The following is a 21,469-nucleotide window of genomic DNA, read 5'->3' as shown; positions in this document are numbered from 1 at the left end:
GGTTCTATCCCTGGGTTGGGAGAATCCGCTGGAGGAGGAAATATCAACCCACTCCAGAATTCTTGCCTGAAGAATCCCATGGACAGGGGAGCCTGGAGGGCTACAGTCCACGGGGTTGCAAAGAGTCAGACATGACTGAGTGCACACACACATGTGGATTCTTCAGTTTTGGCATGCAGCATCTCTTAGTGCAGCGTGTGAGCTCTTAGTTGTGGCATGTGGAAATCTAGTTTCCTGATCAGGGGTTGAACCCAGGCCCCCTGCATTGGGAGCAGAGTCTTAACCACCGGACCACCAGGGATGTGCCTAGACTTCAATATACCAACTGGAGGGACACAATTCAACCCATAACAGCTACCCCAAGGAGGTGGGCTTGGTGATTTCAGACCCTGATGATGAGGAGGGATGGCAGACAATGTGGAGGGAGTCTTGAGGACCAGGATCAGGTGGGGGCGGGATGGGGAGGGAGCGTTTGGGGGCTGAACCTCAGTGTGGCTGCAAGAGGGCAGGGGCTCCCCTCTGCCTCTGTAATCCTTTGTGTACTGTCTCAGCCTGGCATCGGCTGGTGAGTGGGGGGAAGAGAGGGGAAGTGGGCTCCCAGGGTAGGGGCAGCCCTCAGGGAGGGGATTGGGAACCGAGGCTACAGTTGGACGAGTGAGCTGGGGGCAGGGCCTGGGGTCCAGCTGGGAGCAAGCCTCCTCTCTGCAGGTCAGCATGGAGGTGGGGCTGCAGGTCTCAGCCTCACCCTAGCTAGCCTAGGGAGGCAGCTGACCTCATCCTGGCCCTACCCATGTGAATGGGGCCTCCCAAGGCTGCAGGCACATTCCCCACCAAGGGTAGAGATGTGAGTTGCAGCCCCAGGCCAAGGTCACCAGAAACCAAGAGATCTTATCCAACCACTACCCACTTTTCCTGAAAAACAAGGCTTTCTGGAGTGATTGGAATTTGCCACCTGAAAGGTGTCAAGGCTGCTGGGGATGGAAGTCCTGAGTGGGAGGCTGGCAGAACTCCTATACCTCAGCTACAGCTTCAGCACATCCTTGCCTCACTGTCTCCAGAAGACCGTCTGGACTTCAGCCTGGTGTTCCATTCACTAGGCTGCTTTGTCTCTGTTTCCTTATCTGGGTGTGAGACATCCACTTGCCCGCCCCTCACCCCCACTGCCCGCACAGGCTGCTCTGGGGCAGGGGGAAGGGAGCAGGTTTCAGGCTCCTTTGTGAATCTGATCATAGATGCTGTGCCAGAGCCATTTCTGAGCCTGGTCCAGAGTGGGGACAGCATTGTTCCGAGTCTCTGATTCTTGGCTCAAAGGGTGACCTTAAACTTACATGAAATCCTTTACTCCTTTTTTCCTTTGTAAATGCTATTCCTCCACTCAATAGTGAAATCAACCCAGAACATACTGCTTGGAATGCCTTATAATTGCCTCGAGGCCAGTTAAGGGCCCCTCCCATGCACTCTGCCTGGCCCGGCCCAGTTTTGAGTCTGGTATTTGCATTTGGCTTTCTGATGCTTGTTTGACTCTATGGAACAACCACACATCATGTACTGTCACATAGAAATTTCTCCTCTCTTGGATCTTTAATGGAAAGAAAATCCCAAGTAGGAAAAAAATGGTCAGCACAGGTCTAGAATAGAAATGGAACACCCAGAGGCTACCAGAAAGGAATTCCCAGGTGTAAAATGTTAGTGATTCTAATTCATTCACTCAAAAGCAATCACCCAGGTCCCCGAGGTTGGCCGGGCTATGTGCAGGAATCTGAAGACCCGAATGCCCAGGACATGAAGTCTGCCTGAGCTCAACCTAGACTTCTGACGCTGCTGAATCGGGTTTCTTGGGCATACATCTCTGTGTCTGGTGCTGGGCGGATGGTTTTACCTGTATTATTATCCAGTGCACAGATGGGCTGAGAAGGAAGGAACTGTGACGGAACTGAAATGGTCTGATGTCATGCTGGGGCCTCTGAGGAGCTCCAGTAGCATAGCCCTTTATGTCTCAGTGCAGAAAGGATTCAGTGAGAGGTGGAGTGATAGATATGAAGTGATTTATTAGAATAGGACGCCTGTGAGGCTTACAAGCAGGCAGACAAGAGAGGGCCATGCCCCCCGGACTTCCTGGGCTGCAGTTTTATAATCAAAGGAAAAGTGGGGAGGGGCGAAGAAGTCTTTGTCACCCTATAGTAAACGTCATGCTTCCATCATCAGCTCCCCCTTCAGGTTGAGCAGGGGAGTTTTCTTGTCCCTACATGGTCAAGCTGGGTCCACAGATTGTTGTTTTTTTTAATGTGTGCAGAGAGCATGTCCTGACTTAGTGAGCTCACTGGGCAGGATGTGGGTCTCACGCCACCATTGTTTTATTGTTTGGGTGCGTGCCTTGTGCTTCTGTTGCCTGGTTTTGCTGCTAAGCAAGTCTGCTTGGTTTTGTGGTTAAGCAACCCTACTTTCTCGAGTAATCATTAACTTACTGGGTCTCCCGTATTTTTTCTGCTTATAGTCCCCTAGTGGGATTAACTATTTAACCACTTACTTTGTCCCTACTGGTATCATTTCCGTATGGGAAGCTCAGAGAAGCAATATGTTCAAGGTCCCCCAGGGACTGAAGGGCAGATCTGTGTTAGCATTCAGTTCAGTTCAGTTCAGTTCAGTCGCTCAGTCGTGTCCAACTCCTTGCAACCCCATGAATCACAGCACGCCGGGCCTCCCTGTCCATCACCAACTCCCGGAGTTCACCCAAACTCATGTCCATCGAGTCGGTGATGCCATCCAGCCATCTCACTCTCTGTCGTCCCCTTCTCCTCCCGCCCCCAACCTTTCCCAGCATCAGAGTCTCTTCCAGCAAGTCAACTCTTCGCATGAGGTGGCCAAGGGCGTCGGGAATTCCCCAGTGGTCCAGTAGTTAGGACTCTATGCTTCCACTGCAGGGGGCGCAGGTTTGATCCCTGGTCCAGAAACTACCAAAAAAAAAAAATTATATGCCTACAGGGAACCAAGAAAACCCTGAGAAGGGTTGGCTTCTCTGAACGCAGAGAAGCCTTTGGGCAATGTTTAAGCTGGGCACTGGGCCTGGAAGGGCATTCCTGGAAGAGGGAACAGCATACACAAGTGACAGGGGCAGAAGGCAGGTTGGCCTGTCCCAAGAATTGCCTGTGACACAGTCCGGCTGGATTTTAGGCTCTGGTTGGGAAAGCGGGAAAGAAGGAGGAGGCTTGTGCATTAGTCTGAGTGAGAACCACTACAGCAGCAACCACGGCAGTGGCCATGGGTGGCCCAGAGGGGCCAAGGAAGACAGGCTCAGGGCTCAGGGCAGTGAGCTGGGAGCAAGGCCCCAAGACCCAGACCTTTATCATTCATCTCTGTCTGTCTGTTTGTTTTTGGCTGTGCTGCATCTTCATTGTTGTGTGCAGGCTTTCTCTTGTTACGGCCAGTGGGAGCTACTCTCTAACTGCAGTGTGCAGGCTTCTCCCTGTGGCGGCCACTCCTGTTGCAAAGTGTAGGCTCTAGGTGGGTGGGCTTAGCAGTTGTGGTACAGAGGCTAAATGCCCAGCAGCATGTGGGATCTTCCTGGGCCAGGGATGGACCTGGTGTCCTTTGCATTGCAAGGCAGATTCTTAACCACTGGGCCACCAGGGAAGCCTTCATTCATCCTTTTTATGTGGTTTATCATTGGGAGGGGGCTTCCCACTTCTCAGTGGTAAAGAATCTGCCTGCTAATGCAGGAGATGAGATGCAGGAGATGCAGTTCAATCCCTGGATCGGGAAGAAGGACATGGCAACTCACTCCAGTACTCTTGCCTGGAGAATCCCATGGACAGAGGAGCCTGGTGGACTAAGTCCATGGGGTCTCAAAGATAGAGAGTTGACACGACTGAGTGACTGAGCACACATGGCTAGGAGGAATAGGATTCCAGTTTCCAAAAGCTGGAATAAGTGTAGGCTGGTTCCTAATCACAGGGTGGCCCCTGAGGGAAGCTCCCTCCTGGACTGCAGGCAGGCCCCCATGTACCCATTTCAGCTCTGATCATGCCCTGGTGGCTGGCCTGTTGACTGGAAGAAGGCATCCTTGCTGGGCAACAGGTGTGTCCACGTGTTCAATTTTAGGAACAGGAGAGCCCCATGGACAGAGGACCCTGGTGGGTTACAGTCCATGGGGTCACAAAGAGTCGGACACGGCTGAGCAACTAACACACACACTTCCCATGTGCTGGTCTGGAGGTTCCAGGAAAACAGGTCTATCCCACCCCTCAGCCTGGACAGTTGGTTCCTCCCAGGACCCAGAAAATGGATCACATCAATACTTGATGCTTGAATTTCTTCTTTCCTCCCTGGAAGAACTTTCTGGAAGAATGGTGTCTTGAGGGGGATGGGGGAGCCCCCGAATGGACCAGCCATCCTCACTCAGGTCCAGTTGGGCCTGCCCGTAGGCAGTATTCAAGCACTCTTATCACGCTTGCTGCTGTAAACCTTCCTTGTACGCGTTGGACTGTGTGTGTGACTTAGGTGTGCTGAGGCTCAGGCGTCACTTGTGTGTCTTGCTCAGATCTGTCTCTTGAATTCCCAGGAGGGCGCCTGAATGCACTCGGCGCTGTGCATCTGCTGGTTGGACAGGTAGATGTGGAGCAAAGAGCGTGTTGTAGATCACGGGGCATAAACACATGTACACACATGCACATAGATGTGTGGTATGCACACACGCATGTAGATAGTTATGCTTGCACACATATGCAGAGACACCTGCCTTCACACGAGTGCACTCACATGTCTGGCAGTGCCATGCCTACTGCACATGTAGATGTGCACACAGAGATGCAGGCATGCATGGCACACACGCACACGCACGCACGTGTGTACACCAAGCTCTGTTATGATGTAGTGGAGCTCCACGGTTGGAGAGGGGGTCAGCGGAAGTGCTTTGTGAGGCCTGCGTGTGGAGTGGCCTCTCTAATCCCTTGGCTGGGGAAGGTTGGAGCTAGATAAGCAGCCCTTGAATTGACCTTGGTCTTCAAGGGGAGCTGGACCAGTGAGGGTGTGGGGGATTGAGGGAAGCAGGGGGCTCCCAGCAGGACCATGTTGAGGAGTCGGGTTTTTTTTTTTTAACATTTACTTATTTCTGGTTGTGCTGGGTCTTCACTGCTGCATGTGGACTTTCTCTAGGTGGGGAGAGCAGGGGCTGCTCCCTAGTTGCGGGATGTGGGTTTCTCATGGCAGTGGCCTCTCACTGCAGAGCACAGGCTCTTGAGCACAAGGGCTTCAAGTGAGTTTCTGCAGGTGAGCCCAGTGATTGCAGCACGCGGGCTTAATTGCTCCGCGTCATGTGGGATCTTCCCAGACCAGGAATCGAGCTGGTGTCCCTTGCATTGCCATGCAGATTCTTAACCACTGGACCACCAGGGAAGCCCAAGTAGTTGGTTCTTATGAGAAATGCAAAGGGGGTTTCTCATGGAGAGCGTGGTTTGGGGAGAAGTCTTCCAGGGTGGATGGAGTGTAGTGGGCAGTGAGGCGTGCTGGGAGGGTGTGCGGATTCTGGGTACCATGGATGCTTGCCACCCTCTCCAGGTCTACATGAAGATCTCAGTTCCCAAGGGCATCCAGTTTGTTGGACATCCTGGCAAGCGCCATCTGACCAAGAAGACGTGTGTGGCCTCCGGGGAGACGGAGCCCACGTGGGTGGTTCTGTCCTTCGGCGACCTGGGTCTCAGCAACATCACAGGTGAGGTTCATGTGCTTATTGGGGCATTGCCCCTCTCCAGGACACCAAGGGGTCCAGGCACTGAATCCAGGCATGGGGGGAAGGGTCAGTAGGGCAGAACGTGAGGTCGAGGGACAAGAGAGCTACTGGGGGAGTCTGGATCAGTCCAGTGTGATCCAGAGGTAGGGGGCCACATCTGGGGGAAGCCAGACTCTTAAAGTGCCCCACCAACGTAGCATGCACTTGCCTGTATGCTTGCACACATGTGCACACATGCATGTCTATGCACTCACACATGCAACATGCATCATGCGCACACGTACGCGTGCACACGTACCTGGGAAGCCTGGGAGAAGAGTGCGGGATGGGGGAGCGCCGGGTGGGGCCCCGTTTTGAGAACCAGCTCCAAGTACTCAAATCTCCGCAGCCAAAGCTCTGGCTTACCGAGAGACGAGCTGCTGCCGGGATGGGAAGGCAGCCAGACCCCCAGAGGAGAGTTATGCTGACAGAAGGGTCCCCATCGGAAGGGACCACGTCCGGCGCAGTGTGATGGTCGAGGTAAGCCCATGTCCTTGCTGGAAGCACTTGACCAGGGCCTGATTGCCTCCCCAGTGAGGTGGGGGCTGGGGGGTGTGGGCCTTCCCCGAGCCAGGGCCAGGGCAGCCCCCACCAGTCATGCTCTGGGGCCTGGGGCTGAAGGACCGTGGCAGCCATCCCCTCTCCAAGCGGCAGAACAGGCTTTGGTGCAGTGATGTGGGGTTTTCAAAGGCTGCAGGGAAGTGTCCTCCTGGCCCCTGGGGTCGATTGCCATGGAGGGTGGCGTGCCTTTCTCTCCTGGCTGCCCGTTCATCATAGACAATTGTAGAGACTGTCACCCGGCATTTGGAGGGCTGTCCTTGGAATGCCCTTGCGGGAAGGACACAGACCCTCCAGACAAGGCGCCCAGACCGCCACCACCCCCACCGCCTCGCCTCCACTCTCAGCTGGGATTTGCCACTTGTCCTTGGGGCTCATCGAGTGTCTTGTGGTTCCCAGTCTGCTCTGTAACTTTCGGTGCTCACACTCACCCCACAGCGTGGGGGAGGTTGGAGAATGCACATGGCATCTCATCTCACAATGCTGGGCTTGTGTGAACAATGATGCCCCATCTTTTATGGGGCTGCTCAGATGCATTAGAGCCCAGAGCTCTGGTCAGAGTCCTGTTTATTGCTGCTTGGAGAGCACGCGGGAGCCCCGCTGAAGGGCTGAAGCCCGGAGTTTTGCCCCTCCCCAGTGGCCCAGCTGCAAACAGCTGCCCTCCCTCCCCTGCCGGCCTGGTGGAGCTGTGCACAAATGGTTTCCATCAGCACCAGTAGTCACGTGCGAGCTGGGCGGAACTCCCGGAGGCGGATGGGTCATTGCTGCAGCTTTGTTGACATGACGTGATGGAGTCCTCAGGGACCCGTGTGTCATCGGATGAGGCATACGATCTCCATGAGCCAGCAGGAGTGGGATGGCCTCGACAGGAAATGCAGAAATCCCTAGTGACCCGCTGCAAAGCCCTGTGCACACTCCTGAGCCACAGCCTGCCCTCCCTCCATCCGAGGAGGCAGCGAGCCGCCCCCAGAGCAGCCAGCCCGACCTGGAGGCCTGGGGCTCTTGTCTCTTTCCTCTGCAAGAGAAGTTTCCAAGATGCACAGAGAAGAGTTCTTCTGTTCCTCCCACTTGCTCTGCTCAGCTGTACCCAATGTCTGTAGCGTCCACTGGTCCAGCTATGTACACTCAGCTCTAGGAGACGGGAGGTATGATGTAGGCATCAGAAGACCTGAAATGTCAATGCAAAGGCTGAAGCATGAATTAGAGAAATAGACTGATGAAACAGGAAGTGCTGGGTGCGTGGCTTCCCCCATCTTGTCCCACCGTGGAACCCTGGGTGCACAGTTCACTCGCTTTGTTACACGATGGACCCTGACCAGACGTCACATGCCACCTACCAGGTTGGAGGCCGAATACAACAGAAAGGCCATTCCTGAGAGGCACTTGGTAGGGAGGAAGTGATGGCTGCACCGTCATGAGTGCTGTGTCAAATGGAAGAGGGGCCACTGCCATCCCGCCCGGCCACCCAGCTGGCTCAGGGGATTATGACCTTTCGAACTTTTGCTGGAGAGCCTTCGATCACCCCACCATGTCTCTGTGGAGTTCACAGACTCAAAAAGAAGGCCGACATTATTTATTCAGAGCCATGAGGAGAGCCTCGTGGGCATCATAGGAGTGAAAAGGGGTCTGCCCTCTTGGCCAGAGTTGGGCTCTGGAGTGACAGCCTTGAGTTCAAATGGGAACTACTGGGCAGTTAAATGAGAGTGTGTGAGGAAGGCATCTCTTGAGTTCCTGGTCTGAGTGCTACAGAAATGGGAGCTGCTGTCATCCAGGCATTTATAATGGTCAACTGGGGGATCCTGGACACAAGCCAGCGATGCTTTTTCCATTTTAGGAAATGTCCATCAGCTGATGAACGAATAAACATAGTGCATGGGGGTACAGTTTCCCAATATCATGGAATGTTACTCGGTCATGAAAAGGAATGAAGCACCGATTTGTGCTCCAGTGTAGACGAACCTTGAAAACATTATGCCGAGTGAAAGAAGCCGGACACCAAAGACTGCATAGTGAATGATCCCATGTATATGAAATATGCAGAATAGACAAACCCCTAGAACAGGCAAGAATGAAGCACTGTTATGTGCTATAAGGTTGCAGAAAAGTCCTGCCAGAGATAAATAAAGCGACATTTCACAGGGACCTTGTTTTGGAACCTGACTGGGAGCTTGCTGGAGCACAGAGGCAAAGGAGATTGGAACCCAGGATCAGCTAAAAGCCAGGGCAGCGTGAAGGCAAGAGGCTGGCACCAGAGTCCCCTCTGAGTTAAGCTGGAAGAGGAGATAGGGCTGAGTGGCCAGGAGCAGCCCCACTGGCTATTCCAAAGGCCATGCTGGAGTGGGGGTGTGTCCAGGAGACCCTGGATGGTCAGGGGCCATGCTCAGCGCCAAAGGAAGGGTTCAGAGGCTGTCTCTGGATCTGCTTGTTCTGAACATTGAGTGTAAATTGAACCATACACTCTGTGGGCTTTCCTTTCTGGCTTCTTTCACTCAGCATGACATTTCTATTTTGAGGTGGTAGTTGTGTCTGACTCTTGCAGCCCCACAGGCTGTAGCCCGCCAGGCTCCTCTGTTCCTTGGGATTTCCCAGGCAGGACTCCTGGAGTGGGCTGCCGCTTCCTCCTGAGAGGATCGTCCCACACTTCCTACATTGTAGGTAGTCTCCCGCGTTGCAGGCAGATTCTTTACTGCTGAGCCACCAGAGAGGCCCTATCTATAATCTACTGTTTCTCATATTCATATTAGCCCCGCTGACTGCTCTTTCCCCACGTATAACTCCTATATTGTAGCATGCATCGGTGCCTCATCCCTTTTCATGGTTGTGTGATGTTCCACTGTATCTGTTCACCCATTGGTAGACATCTGAGTTATGAATCATTTTTATGACTGTATAGCTATCATGGGTTTACAATGGCCAGGCCCTGTCCAGTGACAACCTCTTTTCCGACAGGAGACTGAGCTGATAGACTGGTAAGGGGGTTGCTGATGCCCACGCAGAACCTTGGGGGCTCACCTTGGAGCCTGTGGCTGAGCAGATAGCCTGCAGACTCCATGTCAGGTGTGCTGGGTGTGAGATGACAGTCCAGCTGGTGACAGCGCAGTGTCATCCACAAGGGAGTGCTTGGCCTCTTGGTGCCAACCATGGGCCGTTTTGCTGAAGATTTGTCAACTAGTTGCTCAGTGGGGACATCTGGTGGTGGCTTGTGTGGGTGAGGCGGGTTGATAGCGGGTGATCCAGACAGGTGCCCCCTGGACTCATCAGTACAGACCCTGGATGGATGATGCCCATCTTTGCAGCATCTGCAGAGGACTGGGGACGGGGTGGAGGGAGGGCAGTGAGAAGATCTAGCAAGAACTGACTGTTCAGTAGCACCGAGAAGACGCCAGCCCTGTCTGAAGTACACCTAACCCTCACATCAAGGTCAATGCCTTCATCACCTCCATCTTCGGTTCAGTTCAGTTCAGTCACTCAGTCGTGTCCGACTCTTTGCCACCCCGTGGACTGCAGCACTCCAGGCTTCCCTGTCCATCACCAACTCCTGGAGCCTGCTAAACTTATGTTTGTAGAGTTGGTGATGCCATCCAACCATCTCATCCTCTCTTGTCCCCTTCTCCTCCCACCTTCAATCTTTCCCAGCATCAGGGTCTTTTCCAATGAGTCAGTTCTTTGCATCAGGTGGCCAAAGTATTGGAGTTTCAGCTTCAACATCAGTCCTTCCAGTGATAACAAACAGAGGCCCAGGGAAGTTAAGTGAGTGGCCCTGGGTCACCCAGCAAGCAGTGGGTATATTAGGGTTCTCTGGAGAAACAGAGCCAATAGGACATAAATCTTGCTCTACAAAGAGATTTATTATAAGCAGTTGGCTTACACGATCATGTGTGCTAAGTTGCTTCCGTTGTGTCTGACTCTTTGTGACCCCATGGACTGTAGCCCCACCAGGCTTCTCTGTCCATGGGATTCATATTAGGGGTAGAATACTGGAGTGGGTTGCCATGTCCTTCTCGAGGAGATCTTCCCAACGCAGGGATCGAACCTGTTTCTCTTCCATCTTGTGCATTGGCAGGCGGGTTCTTGACCACTAGCACCACCTGCAAAGCTTACAGTCATGGAGGCTGAGAAATCCACAGTCCGCAGTTTTGAAGGCCTCAGAAGCAGGAGCATCAGGGGCAGAGAAGATCGATGCCCCAGCTCAAAAACTGTCTGGCAGAGATAGAATTCATCCCTCTTCCGCCTTTTGTTGTATTTGGGCCCTCAGTGGAGTGTTGGGGTGTTACCGACACTGGGGAGGACCATTTGCATCACAGTCCACCCATTCAAAATGCTGGCTCCTTCAAGAGATGCGCTCACAGGCACGCCCAGAAGTAACATCTGATCAAATGACTGGAGTTGACAAATAAAGTGAACCATCACAGTGGGAGAAATTGGGACCCCAGGAGGCTGTCTGGCTGCAGTGGTCAAAGATTAACCCTTTAAGGTCTGACCTCAAGTGGCCCCAGATCACCAATTTGCTGACACTGCTAAAGGAGACCTGGAAAAGTTGGAATCCCACAGGTCAGGTGAAGCCCCACAAGATGTATCCCATTAAATTTCGAGTGCTCCCCTTTTTTAAAAAATTGTTTATTTTTGGCTATGCTGGGTCTTTGTTGCTGCACACGAGTTTTCTCTAGTTGCAGTGGTCGGGTTTCTGATTCAGTAGCTTCTCTTGTCAAGGTGTATGGGCTCCAGAGTGCCGGCTCAGGAGTTGTGGTGCACGGGCTTAGCTGCTCCGCGGCCTGCGTAATCTTCCCAGATCAGAGATCGAACCTGTGTCTCCTGCATTGGCAGGGGGATTCTCACCCACTGGACCACGAGGGAGGTTCTTGGGTGTTCCCTTCGAGGAGAACAAGCCACCTGCCTACTGGGTGATGTGGAAGGGGTGGGACGTGAGGAAGCAGGAACGTGAGGGACAGGAGACAGAGGAGGCGGTCTCTGGATGGTGGGACAGACACCCCTGTCCTTGGCAGACCTGGGTGCCCCGCTCCCAGTGCTCTTAGAGGCCAGATGGGGCCTCGGATCCTGGCAGCCTTTGAGTCATTGTGTTCTTTACCCAGAGGGAGAAGCCGGGCTGGGATCTGGGTGGAAGGAGTGGTCAGGAGGGTGGGGTGGGGGTGTGAGGAGTCTGATAACTCTAGGCATGGTTGGTAAATTTGACTAGAGCCTGGGGAGAGGGAAGTGAGCCTCAGTTTCCCCATCTGGACACAGGAGGTGGAAGACCAGGTCCATCTCTGTGCACTGTGGCATCGTCCTGTGGGGTCCAGACTCTGCAGCTCCGAGTCAGCAGCCGTAGGACAGCAGCCCGTGCAGTGACTGCCTCCACGGGTGCTCAGCTCTCCCCGTTTCTCTGTTTCAGCCTGAAGGAGCCCCCCGGTCATACACCTACAGCGCTTTCTTCTGTCCCAATGGTGAGTCCCCCACGCCCACCCTTCCAAAGACTTTGGCCCTTACACCTACATTGTTGCAACTTCCTTGCTGCCGAGTGGAGACCTGTCCTGCCTTGGGGCTGGGGACACCACAGCAAAGCCACTGAAATGTCCCAGCTAGGGACAAATGTAGGGCAGAGTGAGGACTGGGCTTCTGCCAGGCAGGAAGTAAACACGTCATGATGGTTGACTGCAGGTGCCAACGAGAAGAGACATTGCCGTCAGGGGAAGGGGCTGCTGAACTTGGAGTCCCGAGTGGGGCACTGACGGTCTGGGGAAGGGCAGTCTTAGAGTCACATCGTGGGAAAGCTGGGAGAATGAGCGTGACCCAGAACCAGGGGTAGCAGAGGAGGGTGGGGGAAATTAAGACAGGTTCCAGGGAGTGTGAGATCTGGGGCCCACCCTGATCCCCTGAAATTGACGTTAGGCCTGCCCATGATCTGGAAGTGGGTACGGAATGCCCAGGGAGTGGAGTGGCCAGAGAAATTGTGAGAGAAGAGACACTTCCACACCTCTGTCTTGGTGGGGTCATGTCAGTGCTGGGAGGAACATGAGCCTGAGCTGCCTATGGGAAGGTCTGACCCTACCCCATCCTACCCCTCCTCAAAGAGCCCTCCAGTTTGGAGCTTGGGCTGGGCCTGGCACTGGACGCTCATCTGGCTGGTTTTGCCAAGAGGCAGAGCAGAGGATCTGAGATGGAATCCCCTGGAGTCCAATCCCTAGGTGTACCACCTCCCTGTTGCCAAGGCATTCACATCACACTCTGGACCCAGGCTTCCTTTTCACATCCCCCCTCCCCTTTTTTCAGTAAATAGCAAGACATCACATATATGCTCAAATGATTTTGTAAACAATTGTATGTCTTTATTTTTTGGGACTTCCTTGTGGTTCAGCTGGTAAAGAATCCACCTGCAATGCGGGAGACCTGGGTTCAATCCCTGGGTTGCGAAGATCCCCTGGAGAAGGGAAAGGCTACCCACTCCAGTATTCTGGCCTAGAGAACTCCATGGACTGTACAGTCCAAGGGGTTACAAAGAGTCGGACACGACTGAGCGACTTTCATTTTATTTTTAGCTGTGCTGAGTCTCCGTTGCTAAGCGGGCTTTTCTCTAGTTGTGGCGGCGGGCTTTTCATGGTGGTGGCCTCCCCTGTTGCGGAGCACATGCTCTAGATACGGGAGCTTTAGTAACTGCGGCTCACGGGTTCTAGAGCACAGGCTCAGTAGTTGTGGTGAAAGGTTGCTGCTATGAGCCGTGAATGACGCTAGGATCCTTGGCCTTCCGGGGGAGAGGAATTTGATCCAGTGCTAGTGGTGAGGCTTGACTGCTCAGAGCTTTTGTGTAATAAAGTTTTATTAAAGTATAAAAGAGACTGAGAAAGCTTCTGACATAGGCATCAGAAGCAGGCAGAAAGAGTGCCCCCTTGCTAGTTTACAGAAAGAAGTTATATACTTCTTAATTAGCAAGCTGCTAATTAAAGAAAGGAAATGTCTCAAAACTCAGTTGCACCAGACCCCTCACCCACAGCATGAATTTTGAGATAACATCGGCACCAGGTGAATCATCCTGGGCCGTAAAACAATTGACATGTATCTTGAAGACAGGCAGGTTTCCAAGCACACACAGTTTCATTAACATAGCTTAAGAGAACATTTCTATGAGTAAAACATACTGGTTTGTTGAGCCATTATCTGTTCTATGTGTCTTAGGCAGAACCAACTTGAAGAAAGGCAGAATCTCAGGTAGATACATAGTTTCATTAACACAACTTAAGAAAAACATTTCCATAAGAAAAGTTCAGGTGGAACCAGGTGTTATCCTGGCAACACAGAATTTTAAAAGAAAGCTCCTTTTAATTTTGTATAGAGAAGGGAAAAAGTCTGACACTTGTAGTTTGTTTCCTCCTGCCGCTTAAGAGAGAGAGAAAAAACGGCTGACACTTGCAGCCTATTTCCTCCTCTTGGGTACCCCTAGCCTTCCTGCCTGTTACCCTCTCTGACGCACAGGCTTAGTTGCTCCGCGGCACTTGGGATCTCCCTGGATCAGGGATCGAACCCATGTCTCCTGCATTGGCAGGTGGATTCTTTACCACTGAGCCACCAGGGAAGCCCTTAGAGAAATGCAAATTGAAACGGAATAAGTTATCAGAGCACACCTATCCGAATGCGTAAAATAAAAAGTGGTGACAACATGAAAAGTGGCCAGGATGTGGACAAGTTGGATCTTTCATACATTGCTGGTGGGAATGCAAAGTGGTACAGCCACTGTGGTTTCTTAGAACAGTGTGATAACTTAAAAAACAACATGCTGTCAGCATCAGTTCAGTTCAGTTCAGTTCAGTCGCTCAGTCGTATCTGACTCTCTGCGACCCCATGAATCACAGCACGCCAGGCCTCCCTGTCCATCACCAACTCCCGGAGTTCACTCAAACTCATGTCCACAGAGTTGGTGATGCCATCCAGCCATCTCATTCTCTGTCATCCCCTTCTCCTCCCGCCCCCAACCTTTCCCAGCATCAGAGTCTTTTCCAGTGAGTCAACTCGTCGCATGAGGTAGCCAAAGTACTGCAGTTTCATCTTTAGCATCAGTCCTTCCAATGAACACCCAGGATTGATCTCCTTTAGAATGGACTGGTTGGATCTCCTTGCAGTACAAGGGACTCTCAAGAGTCTTCTCCAACACCACAATTCAAAAGCATCAATTCTTCAGCAATCAGCTTTCTTCACAGTCCAACTCTCACATCCATACATGATACCCGCTAGCAATTATACTCTTAGGCATTTCTTCAGAGAAATGAAGACTTCAGTTCAGTTCAGTTCAGTTCAGTCCCTCAGTCGTGTCCGACTCTCCGCGACCCCATGAATCACAGCACGCCAGGCCTCCCTGTCCATCACCAACTCCCGGAGTACACTCAAACTCATGTCCACAGAGTCGGTGATGGCATCCAGCCATCTCATTCTCTGTCGTCCCCTTCTCCTCCCACCCCCAACCTTTCCCAGCATCAGAGTCTTTTCCAGTGAGTCAACTCGTCGCATGAGGTGGCCAAAGTATTGCAGTTTCAGCTTTAGCATCAGTCCCTCCAATGAACACCCAGGATTGATCTCCTTTAGAATGGACTGGTTGGATCTCCTTGCAGTATAAGGGACTCTCAAGAGTCTTCTCCAACACCACAGTTCAAAAGCATCGATTCTTCGGCGATCAGCCTTCTTCACAGTCCAACTCTCACATCCATACATGACCACGGGAAAAACCATTGCCTTGACTAGACGGACCTTGGTTGGCAAAGTAATGTCTCTGCTTTTTAATATACTATCAAGGTTGGTCATAACTTTCCTTCCAAGGAGCAAGCGTCTTTTAATTTCATGGCTGCAATCAGCATCTGCAGTGATTTTGGAGCCCAAAAAAATAAAGTCTGACACTTATACTCTTAGGCATTTCTTCAGAGAAATGAAGACTTACATTCATACAAAAACCTGTATACAAATGTTCATATCAGCTGGTGGCTCAGACGGTAAAGATTCCGCCTGTAGTGCAGGAGATCTGGGTTTGATCCCTGGGTTGGGAAGATCCCCTGGAGGAGGGCATGGCAACCCACTCCAGTATTCTTGCCTGAAGAATCCCATGGGCAGAGGAGCCTGGTGGCGTACAGTCCACGGGGTCACACAGTCAGATACGACTGAGCGACTAAGCACAAGCACAAACTGAAAACAGCCTAGATGTCCTTCCGTGGGTGAATGGTTAAGCAAATTGTGGTCTGTCCATATGTCAGAATGTGAACCAGAGATAAAAAAGAAGAAACTATTGATAATATGCAGCAACTAAAATGAAGGGGATTGAGTAAAAAAAAAAAAAAAGAAATCAATCCTAAATGAATACATAAATGATTCTTTTTATAACATTTTCCAAATAACAAAATTTTAGAGATGGTGGTCATATTAGTGGTTGTTGGGGAGGGGAGAAAGGGTGTGAGTGTGGTGATAGAAGTGCAGCAAGAGGGATCCCCCACAAATAGAATTGGAGAGATCTAAATGAGGGCTTGAAGCTCAACATTCAGAAAACTAAGATCATGGCATCTGGTCCCATCACTTCATGGGAAATAGATGGAAAAACAGTGGAAACAGTGTCAGACTTTATTTTTTTGGGCTCCAAAATCACTGCAGATGCTGATTGCAGCCATGAAATTAAAAGACGCTTGCTCCTTGGAAGGAAAGTTATGACCAACCTAGATAGTATATTAAAAAGCAGAGACATTACTTTGCCAACCAAGGTCCGTCTAGTCAAGGCAATGGTTTTTCCCGTGGTCATGTATGGATGTGAGAGTTGGACTGTGAAGAAAGCTGATCGCCGAAGAATCGATGCTTTTGAACTGTGGTGTTGGAGAAGACTCTTGAGAGTCCCTTATACTGCAAGAAGATCCAACCAGTCCATTCTAAAGGAGATCAATCCTGGGTGTTCATTGGAAAGACTGATGCTAAAGCTGAAACTCCAATACTTTGGCCACCTCATGCGACGAGTTGACTCACTGGAAAAGGCTCTGATGCTGGGAAAGGTTGGGGGCGGGAGGAGAAGGGGACGACAGAGAATGAGATGGCTGGATGGCATCACCGACTCTGTGGACATGAGTTTGAGTGAACTCCGGGAGTTGGTGAAGGACAGGGAGGCCTGGCGTGCTGTGATTCATGGGGTGGCGGAGAGTCGGACACGACTGAGCGACTGAACTGAACTGAAATGAGATCAAGGGATTCTAAGAGTACCAGTATCCTGGTAATGCTAATATACTAGCGAGATGTTACCTTTGGGGAAACTGGGTCAAAGATTTCTCTTTGTTATTTCTTAGAGTCACATATGGGCTTTCCGGTGGTGCTAGGGGTAAAGAACCTGCCTGCCAATGCAGGAGTCATAAGGTTCAATCCCTGGGTCTGGAAGATCCGCTGGAGGAGGGCATGGCAACCCCAGTAGTTTTGCACGGAGAATTCCATGAACAGAGGAGCCTGGAGGGCTACAGTCCATAGGTTGCAAAGAGTCGGACATGACTGAAGCAGCTTAGCACACGCACACGCAGAGTTACATATGAATCTATTTTTATCTCAGTAAATTTTAAGTTGAAAACATTTTTAAAAGCCAGTGCGTGAGGACTTCCCTGGCAGTCCAGTGATTAGGACATACTTCGCCTTCCAGTGCAGGGGGTTCAGGTTCAATCCCTGGTCAGGGAGCTAAGGTCCCACATGCCTTGCAGACAAGAAACCAGAACTTATAATGGGAGCAATACTATAACAAATTCAATAAAGACTTCTAAAATGGCCCCCATAATAAATCTTAGAAAATGCATGTGTACAAATACTGTATGATTCCACTTATATGATCTCTCTAGAGCAGTCAAGATCCTAGAGACAGAAAGTAGGTTAGTGGTTGTCAGGAGCTGGGGGAGAGGAAAATGGAGATTTATTGTTTTTTGTTTTTGTTGGTTTTTTTAAAATTTATTGTTTAATGGATACAGATCTTTAGTTTTACAAGATGAGAAGAGTTCTTGGGGTGGATGCTGGTGATGTTTAAACAATGTGATTGTATTTAATGCCACTGACCTGTACACTTAAAAATGGTTTAAGATGGCAAATTTTGCATCGTGTGTGTTTTATCACAATTTTTAAAATTGGGAAAGGAAAAAGCAATACCTATGTACTAGAGAAAACTTATAAAAATAGAAATACAAAAACTGTCTCCTCTAGTTCACATATGAAGACATTTTGCTGTGTTCACTTTCCTAGGGTTGATTATTGTTTGTTTTAGTATAGTTGTGGCTCATGAGGTGTATAGTTTTCTGTCTTGCTTTTTTCACTTAATACATCCTCAGCACTTTCCCTTGTTATTGTATTGTTTATCAACTCTGTATAAACAGCACTACAAAACAGCTTCATTATGGTCCATTAAATGACTGCCCCATAATTTGATCATTATGGAACATTTTGAAACATTACTGGACATTTGCATATTGTTTGCATTTTTTATATTGTAATCCACACTAAGCTGAATGTATTTGTATTCAAAGTAAGATCAGGAACATTTTTAACACGTTTATTGAGGTATAATTGACATACAATAAATTAGACATATTTTAAGTGTAGTTTGATGAGTGTTGAGAAACATCTGTGAAGCATCACCACAATTAAGGTAATGAAGATTTTTATTAACCCTAAAGTCATGCCCCTTTGAAATTCCTCACTCCTCTCCGCTCTTGTCTCTAGAGAACCACGGGTCTGCTTCCTGTCTCTGTAGATAACTTTGTACTTTTTAGAATTGTATGTAAGTGGAATAATACAGAACGTTCTCCTTCTTGTCTGGCTTCTTTTACTCAACAAAAGAATTTTGAGATTTGACCATGCTGTGTGTATCAGTAATTCAGTCATTTTAAGTCTCAGCAGGATTCCACTGGATGTATGCATCACACTTTATCTACTCACCTGTTGAAGGATGTTTGAGTTATTTCCGGTTTGGGACTATTTCACGTGCACTGCTATGAAACTTTGTGCCCAAGTCTTTGTATGGGTAATGTGTTTTCCTTTCTCTTGAGTTGATACCTAGGAGTGGAATAGCTAGTGCAGATAGTAAGTATGTTTTTAACTTTTTAAGAAGCTGTCAAACAATTTCCCACAATGATAGTACTGTTTTGCATTCCCACAGGCACTGGATAAGCCAGTTTTACCCTATTCTTAACAACACTTAGCATGGTCTGTTTAAGTTTAGTCATTCTAATAGGTGTCTAGTGGTATCTCACTATGGTTTTAATTTGCATTTCCATCATGACTCATGATATTAAGCACCTTTTCTTTTTTTTTAATTAATTATTTATTTTTTATTGGAGGCTAATTATTTTACAATATTATATTGGTTGGTTTTGCCATACATTGACATGAATCCACCCCGGGTGTACATGGGTTCCCCCTCCTGAACCCCCCTCCCTCCTCCCTTTATCCTCCCTCTGGGTCATCCCCGCACACCAGCCCTGAGCATCCTGTAACATGCATCGACCCTAAACTGGTGATTTGTTTCACATATGACAACATACATGTTTCAATGCCATATGCTTATTTGCTATCAGTATTTTTTGCGGGGGTGAAGTGTCTGATCGGATCTTTTAGCTTTTTAAAAGTTGAATTGTTTATTTGTATTTGGTTTTAAAAATGTATTCTGGGTCCCAGTCCTTTATCAGATGACTGCTTTGCAAATATGTTCCTCCCACGCTGTATCTTGTCTTTTCATTATCTCAATAGTGTCTTTTAAAGAGCAGAAGTTTTTCATTTTAATGATGCTTATCACTTTTTCCTTTTATGGATTATTTTTTCTTGTTGTATCTAAGAAAGCTTTGCTCAATCCTACATTTTCTTCCCAAAGTTTTATAGTTTTAGGCTTTACATTTGTAAGATAATGCATTTCAAGTTAACTCTTGGAGCCCATGCAAGGTATGGATCAGAGTTCCTTTTTCTTCATCTGGAGATTTCACTGTTCTACCATCATTTGTTGAAGACTTTTGCTGTTGAATTGCTTTTGCAGCTTTGTTGAAAATCAGTTGTTTATACATGTATGGGTCCATTTGTGGACTCCCTCTTCTGTTCCACTGAGCATTTGTGTTGACACCGATGCTACACTCTTGTGATTGCCATGGCTTTAGAGTAAGTCTCAGTGTCAGATGCTGTGAGTCCTTCTTGTTTATCAAAGTTGTTTTGACTCTTTTGGATCCTTTGAGTTTCCACATAAATTTTGAAATCAGCTTTGCAATTTCTTTAGAAGACCCTAAAGGGTTTTGATTGGGATTGCATCAAATCTAAAGATCAGTTTGGGGGGATAATTAACATCTTCATAATATTATTTTCCGACCCACAAACAGTCTAGCTCTCCGTTGACTTGCATCTTTAGTTTCAGCAGCATTTTGCCATTCCCAGCAGACAGGTCTTGCCCATCTTTTGTAGGATTTATCTCTGTGAGTGTTTCATCTTTTGTGCTCTGTTGACAAAGAGGCCATCAAACCAGCTCCGCCCCACTGTGCTTCCCGCAGCTTCGTGGGGAGCCACACTGAGACTGAGGTCCCGCTGCTCAGCTCTGGGCATGGTCAGGGGGAGGAAGGATGCTTCTGGTGCCCCCTCAACACCTCATCTCTTTCCCTCTATCCAGAGAGAGTCCACATCTCCACGCCCAACAAGTACGAGTTCCAGTATGTGCAGCGGCCACTGCGCCTCACCTGTTTCGACGTGGCTGTGCGAGCCCACAACGATGCACGCGTGGCCTTGTCCCCAGGGCCCCAGGACACAGCGGGCATGATCGAGATTGTTCTGGGAGGGCACCAGAACACCAGGTCCTGGATCTCCACCAGCAAGATGGGTGAGCCGGTGGCCAGCACACCCACGGCCAAGATCCTCTCCTGGGATGAATTCAGAACATTCTGGATCAGCTGGCACAGCGGGCTCATCCAGGCATGATTGGGTTTGCCTGGGGCGGGCATGGGAGCCATCTGGTCCTCTGGCACTTGTTGCTTCCTGATCCATGTGATGTGATGGCAAGGCGGGGAGAGAGGGGGATAACACAAGGCAGCCCTCAAGTTGCTTACAGTCTGCCTGGCGTTGCTTCCAAAAAACTAGTGAGAACTGTCACAGAGAAGGTACCCAGGAGTCTGGGAGGCCAGGGAGAAAGGAAATGGATATGAGCAGATAAGATGAGGATTGTGGACACTTTCTGGGCCAAGCAAAGGAAAGAAAAGAAGTAGGTGTTAACAGCTTCCTAGAGGAGGGGTATACCCAGGTGGTGCTTTGAAGTATGAATAAGAGTTTGCCAGGCAAACTGAAGCAGAGATGTTTCAAGCAGAGGGAACTACATATGCGAAGGTTCCAGGGAGCCCAATGACTTTGGAACCTGAAGATGCCCCACTGTGTCTCTGTTGGGTGTTCAATGAACAGTGTGGTTTCTAGTTTCTCTCGTTGCTGATGCCTTGAGAATCCCACCCCACCCCGTGAATGTGGCCAAGGCCTCTGATCATGTCTGAACCCAGCTTCCTGCTTCCTGCCAGCACCCAGCAGCCTTGGCCTCTTTTTCCAGGTTGGCCATGGTCCAGAGCCATCCAATGAATCTGTCATCATGGCCTGGACCCTCCCCAAACCGCCAGAGGTCCAGTTCATTGGTTTCTCCACTGGCTGGGGTTCTGTGGGCGAGTTCCGCATCTGGAGGAAGGTGGAAGCAGATGAGAGCTACAGTGAAGCCTTCACCCTGGGGGTCCCGCACAGCGCCATTCCTGGGTCTGAGCGCGCTGCCGCCTCCATCATAGGTGTGTCTGCCCTGCAGCCTGGCTTGGGGAGGATGGGGGCAAGTGTCACTTCCTGTTCATTCTCATTCTGGGTTTTGCTGGAGCATGTGCCTTTGGGGCCTTTAGCCATACACCCACTCACCTGACTGGCAAGCAACTTCCAGTGCCTTCTCTGTGCTGGGTGCTGGGGACAGACTCAGAGGTGCCCCCAAGCCTGCCCTTTGGGGGCTCAAGTCTGGCTGAGGAGGCAGGTCCTTGCCCTCTGTGGGGTGACCCTGAGGGGTGGGTGGTGGGCTTCATGAGGGCAGCATGTCTTCGGTGATATACAAGCAGGCTGAAAGGCCAGGTGAAGTTAGCCAGGTATGGGGTGGAGGGTAGGGGCTCTGGGGGTCCAGGTGAG

The 21,469-nt window shown here is 50.1% G+C and overlaps 1 protein-coding gene across 5 annotated transcripts in view; it reads left to right on the top strand.

The window, feature by feature from the left end:
• Positions 1 to 21,469, top strand: part of CPAMD8 (C3 and PZP like alpha-2-macroglobulin domain containing 8) — a 101,143-nt gene that overhangs the window by 48,647 nt on the left and 31,027 nt on the right. For all 5 annotated transcript variants that reach the window (XR_016038114.1, XM_055430164.2, XM_088839146.1 and 2 more), the window contains 5 exons: positions 5,554 to 5,707; positions 6,114 to 6,244; positions 11,712 to 11,763; positions 19,947 to 20,245; positions 20,865 to 21,090. Coding sequence is in view for 4 of the 5 variants with exons in the window: in XM_055430164.2 (XP_055286139.2) it covers positions 5,554 to 5,707; positions 6,114 to 6,244; positions 11,712 to 11,763; positions 19,947 to 20,245; positions 20,865 to 21,090 (862 nt within the window). In the remaining variant the exon portion in view is untranslated. The remainder of the gene's footprint in view (positions 1 to 5,553; positions 5,708 to 6,113; positions 6,245 to 11,711; positions 11,764 to 19,946; positions 20,246 to 20,864; positions 21,091 to 21,469) is intronic.

Source organism: Moschus berezovskii, chromosome 8 (assembly GCF_049115385.1).
Source record: "Moschus berezovskii isolate FMDL1 chromosome 8, NW_MosBer_1.0, whole genome shotgun sequence".
In the NCBI taxonomy this organism is placed as follows: Eukaryota; Metazoa; Chordata; class Mammalia; order Artiodactyla; family Moschidae; genus Moschus; species Moschus berezovskii.
This window is presented reverse-complemented; position numbering and strand designations above follow the sequence as displayed.